At 47.4% G+C, this 5000-nt stretch overlaps 1 protein-coding gene across 4 annotated transcripts in view; it reads right to left on the bottom strand.

Annotated features, from left to right (window-relative positions):
- Window positions 1–5000, bottom strand: part of sh3pxd2aa (SH3 and PX domains 2Aa) — a 95626-nt gene that overhangs the window by 67908 nt on the left and 22718 nt on the right. For all 4 annotated transcript variants that reach the window (XM_030351588.1, XM_030351589.1, XM_030351586.1 and 1 more), the window contains exon 3: window positions 3523–3598. In XM_030351588.1, coding sequence (XP_030207448.1) covers window positions 3523–3598 — 76 coding nt within the window. The remainder of the gene's footprint in view (window positions 1–3522; window positions 3599–5000) is intronic.

Raw genomic sequence — 5000 nt, 5'->3', positions numbered from 1 at the left:
CGCACCACAGCCAGTACACAAAATTCTATATTTTTTTGGGTTCAAAGCGGAACTTATTATTTGTTTATGTAGTACCCCGGTCTGCCAGCAGATATCAGTAACACCTCCCCCAGCCTTTCACTACAAAGGCCTTCTTAGCCTCCGGGCTTTAGCTGCATTTTTTCTGCCCCCCCTTATGGATTCCACGACCTCTGCTTGCGGATTGGCTTTCCAAAGAGCAAATAGGATTTATAAACACAGTGGTTCTTTCTAAGACCCTCACCCTCCTATCACTTGGGGGTGGGTGGGTGGGGGGGGGGGGGGTTGTGGGGGGATCAAAGGATGTCTACCCTTTCCCCTCCACCCCTCCCTCGTCCCCTCCCCTCCGCCAAAAAACCCTGCAGGGGGTTTCTGCCCTCACAGGAAGTGACATCACCACCGTTCTAAAGACGTCCTCCAAGCCCAGACGGATGTGTTATGCGATCCCCTCAAACTGTGGCTAATCCCACCCGGTGTTTTCCTGGGGAGTCGTGTGAAGTGGCACAGTGTGGCGATGCATCATCCACGACAGCCCGCCAGGCGAGTGCCACTGCTGCGGCGGAGTGTGTTTCCGTGCCTTTGGACGGTTCTGCATGTGTGAAGCAGTGGGGAGCGGCAGCAGCTCAGGAAGTACGGCTGGTAGACTGATAACCAGAAGGTTGCTAGCTTGATCCCCGGCTCCTCCTGCCCGAGTGACGAGGTGTCCCTGAGCGAGACGCCTCACCCTGACTGCTCCTGACGAGCTGGCTGTCGCCTTGCATGGTTGACTCCGCCGTCGGTGTGTGAATGTGTGCATGAATTGTTAAGTCGCTTTGGATAAAAGCCTCAGCAAAACCCCCTTAATGCAAAATGTAAATGCAGAGACATGATGGTAGAGTGTAATGGGTTGATGATATGAACTCCTCCACGCTATGAAGCCGAGGCACTTTGCGTTGGTCTTATTTCCCCTCTTCTAAGTGTTCCACAGTCAATATTGGGGCGCTCATCACGAGTGAGCGAGGACGCTGCTAGTTAATGTGCTAAACGGATCGTAATGTGGTGCATGTGGCGCCAGGTGGACGTTCTGGTGGTCCTGCAATGCTGTCGCACAACATATAATACACACAGACAGACAGACAGACAGACAGACAGACAGACAGACAGACAGACAGACAGAGTGTGTGGAAAGACAGGGGGGGTATGTTGTTTGTTCTGGTGGCATCAGGAGAGCCTCTAGCAAAACAAACAGGGCAGAACCAAGTCTGCCACAGTCTCTCTCGCTCTGTATTGGAGATTTATTCATATATGTATTCCCGTTTTAAAGCGTAATGATCTAGATATATCTGTAGCACATGCCGATGGCAACGAATACCGACAATCTCATAAATTAAACGGCACAATTTAACTGATTGTTTCTGTTTTAAAAGTTGCACTCTGGGTTGGAGTTCAATCTTGCGTTAACTCTACTTGTAGTTACTCCAGGGGGCGTGCTTTCCCTGTCTAGAGGAGTATAAAATGACCACAAGGCCTGTTTGTGACGCCACTGCAGAGGTGACTCACGTGTGGTTCCACCCTTCCACCCTCCTAATACTTTAGAAAGCAAGTGCGTTTTGCTTCGTTGAACTAGAAGCTCAGTGCTTTGTTCCACTCAACATGTAATATGTTTTTTGATGTACGGTTTGACGTTTTTATTCCATTGAAGAGTGATCCAGGATTTCCTACGAGTGACTTTTGTCCGTTGACTACAGCGATGGAACCACTCAATTCCCACCGTCAATAAGCCAAATATGGGTTGTTTCCCCAGTTGGTTGCTAAACGTCAACCACTTTCCCATAGCATGAAATCTGTGGCTTCATAACCGCGGTGGGTCGAATGACGGGTGACATCAAGGCTGTGACGTCCATACTGTAGTTACAGCCTATGATATACAGCAGTCCCTTCCTACCCTATCACTCAACACTAGCTGTGCTCTTACTTTGAAGGAGCTAACTACACGCTTAGTGCCTCGTCAATAGAACAGTTTTAATACATTTGTGTAATTTTTTACACACACACACACAAACACACACACACACTCTCTGAGTGAAACAACAAGCAAAGTGTGTCTCCACCACTTTAATTACAGGAATGCATCCTTCGATTCACATTGAACAAAAGAAAAACACATGCGCTTGGAAAACGGCATAGAAAAAGAAGGATGCAAGAAAACCAACACATATATACAAGAAACGCTATGCAAGTGTCAACATAAAAAGAAACAACGCAGGCGTGCACGTCAACCGCACAAATAGCAGCAATGATGTCAGCCTCCTATGGTAATCAAGCGGATGCAAGCAGAGCCATCGATCACTCTCATGTTATCCTGGAGGCGGCCACCGCGTTTCACTCCCACCGTTTGACCGTGAGATATTCCTCCTGCCCGCTTCACCACTCGGATCAATGCTGAGGCAGTGCGCAACATGCACATATAGATTCACATATACACAGACACACACAAAGACATACATGCATGCACACACACACACACACACACACACACACACACACACACACACACACACACACACACACACACACACACAAAGACATACAGACAGACAGACAAACACACACACAAAGACATTTCTACACAGACATAGACACATGCAGACACAAAAACACACACACAAGGACAAACACACACACACACACACACACACACACACAGACATACACACAAGGACAAACACAAGCACACACACACACACGCATTTATAGACACACAAAGACATACAGTACACACTTACACACACACACACACACAAAGACATACAGAGTGCACACTTACACTTACACTTACACACACACACACACACACACACACACACACACACACACACACACACACACACACACACACACACTTAGGAATAAACACACACCCAGACAGTGAAGACACACATTCACAAACACAGTCACACAAACACATCCATCGGCAAATAACATCATCAACAGCCTTCACACATAGTTCCCTGTAAATTACTGGGATAGTCTTTCAGGCCCCAATAGTGATTTTCACTCTCGTCACATGCGGCTACGTTCTACACGATTTCCGTCTTGGCCTGGGCCCTTCCACACACGGCAAAGCACTGCCGGATTAGATGGGCAGAGTGAGAGACCAGCAGATGGCGGTAATGCACACTTATGGATGCAAACTGTCTTAAAACTCGTGGATTGAGACTTTATTTTCGGAGCCTGACCCGTTTACAGCAATTCTTGAAGAAAGCTTGCTTGCAAACAAAATAAGCCGCATTCATATTGTTAATCGGATAAACCCGAAAAAGCTTTGGCACGTTAAGATGAACGAAGATGAAACGTATTTAAACATGTCCTCAGCGGAGTCCTCTGATTGGCTCGCTCGCTCGAGGAATCAGACGCCAAACGGACATAACCCTTTACGTGCCCCTCCCGGCAAAGTTGCTACTAATTCCCACAACACAGCCGTACTGGAATGGTACCCGGTCTTGGGGGTGAGCGTGCGGTTACCTGGGAGAAAGGGAATGATCCTCTTCTTGGGGTCCTTCTGTCCTCCCTCGATCGGGAACTTGTCAAGAATTTGCATCTGTGGAAGAGAAAGAAGAACGATTTCAGAAAGGGGGAGCCACACTGAGTCCAAATGTGTAAAAGTGTTTCATAATGTAGCAGTTATCATACACGGCTGTTCACCGTGACTGCAGCTACAGAGCAGAAACTGTGTAGGAGTCCCCAGCGGGATTCGAGCCCACAACCCGTGGCAACATTTGCTTGGGCGGTTGTTCGTGCTGAACACACACACACACCCGTGCGTGCACAACACACACACACCCACACACACACACACACACACACACACACACACACACACACACACACACACACACACACACACACACACACACACACACACACAGCAGGGTGTCATGTCTGGTTGTATTGCAAAAAGGAAAACGCTCCTCTCTCTAGTCACTGTTTGATATTATTCACACGGTGAGTTGTGCGGTCTCTTTATGGAGGAGGACGAGTGATACTCACAGCTTGTTATCGTCACCGCGATCCGACTAATGTTGGATACGTTAAGCAGTGTCTGGTTCCACATCGTGACCAACGGTGACTAATGACGCGATGAGTATGTCATCTGTAATCACATTACTGCAAAATGTAATCAAATCGGTGTCAACATTTTTTTTTTAATTCACTCACACGTGCGTCTTGCATGTGTGCCAAGCAACCGAATGGTAGCAAAGCTCTTTTAGTTTGAATTCGTAATAGTCATCAGTAAAAACAAAAAGGACACAATTGCACTTCTGAACATTAGCGGGAGATGGATTAGCTCGCCAGTTGAAGATATTCACACAAACGCCGACTGCAGTGGAAGGTAAATAGGGAGAATAGATGCATGAAAAGCGCATAAAAAGATCGACCCTGTCCAGACATAACTCTGCACTTAAATCCTGCCTTAATGCGGACGAGCGCTCCGAATCGGCCCGTACACCTACAGTGCCTATGCATCAATTAACAAACAAACCTCTGCCCGTTCTTGCACCATATGCGTTGTGCTGCGTAGAGAGGGTTTAAATTATGGCAGTGCAGAAAAGTAGAGGGAAGAGGAGAAACCAAAGAGTGTTAAGAGAGTAGTGGGAGAGGGGGGGGGGGGGGGGGGCAGAATGACAGACAGCGTTGAAAGGGAGAGGAGACATCTGCCTGGTGCGTCTGTCTGTGTCTGTGTGTCTGGGTGTGTGTGTTGACAGCCAGAGGGAAACAGATGAACAAACAGCCTGGCAGGCATGTCGATGTGCAGACAAATGTAAAGACAATGTGTACAATGGTACTAACATATACACAATACATAAGAACAAACACCTTAAAAAATATGATAGAAATAACCGAGTGTATTAATAATAGAGGAACACGCCTCTCAGAGTTATACAGTGATCAGGGCATGTGAGGCAACGTGTGACTTACTGTGTGTGTGTGTGTGTGTGTGT

The sequence above is a fragment of the Gadus morhua genome, chromosome 3, assembly GCF_902167405.1.
Source record: "Gadus morhua chromosome 3, gadMor3.0, whole genome shotgun sequence".
Classification (NCBI taxonomy): domain Eukaryota; kingdom Metazoa; phylum Chordata; class Actinopteri; order Gadiformes; family Gadidae; genus Gadus; species Gadus morhua.
This window is presented reverse-complemented; position numbering and strand designations above follow the sequence as displayed.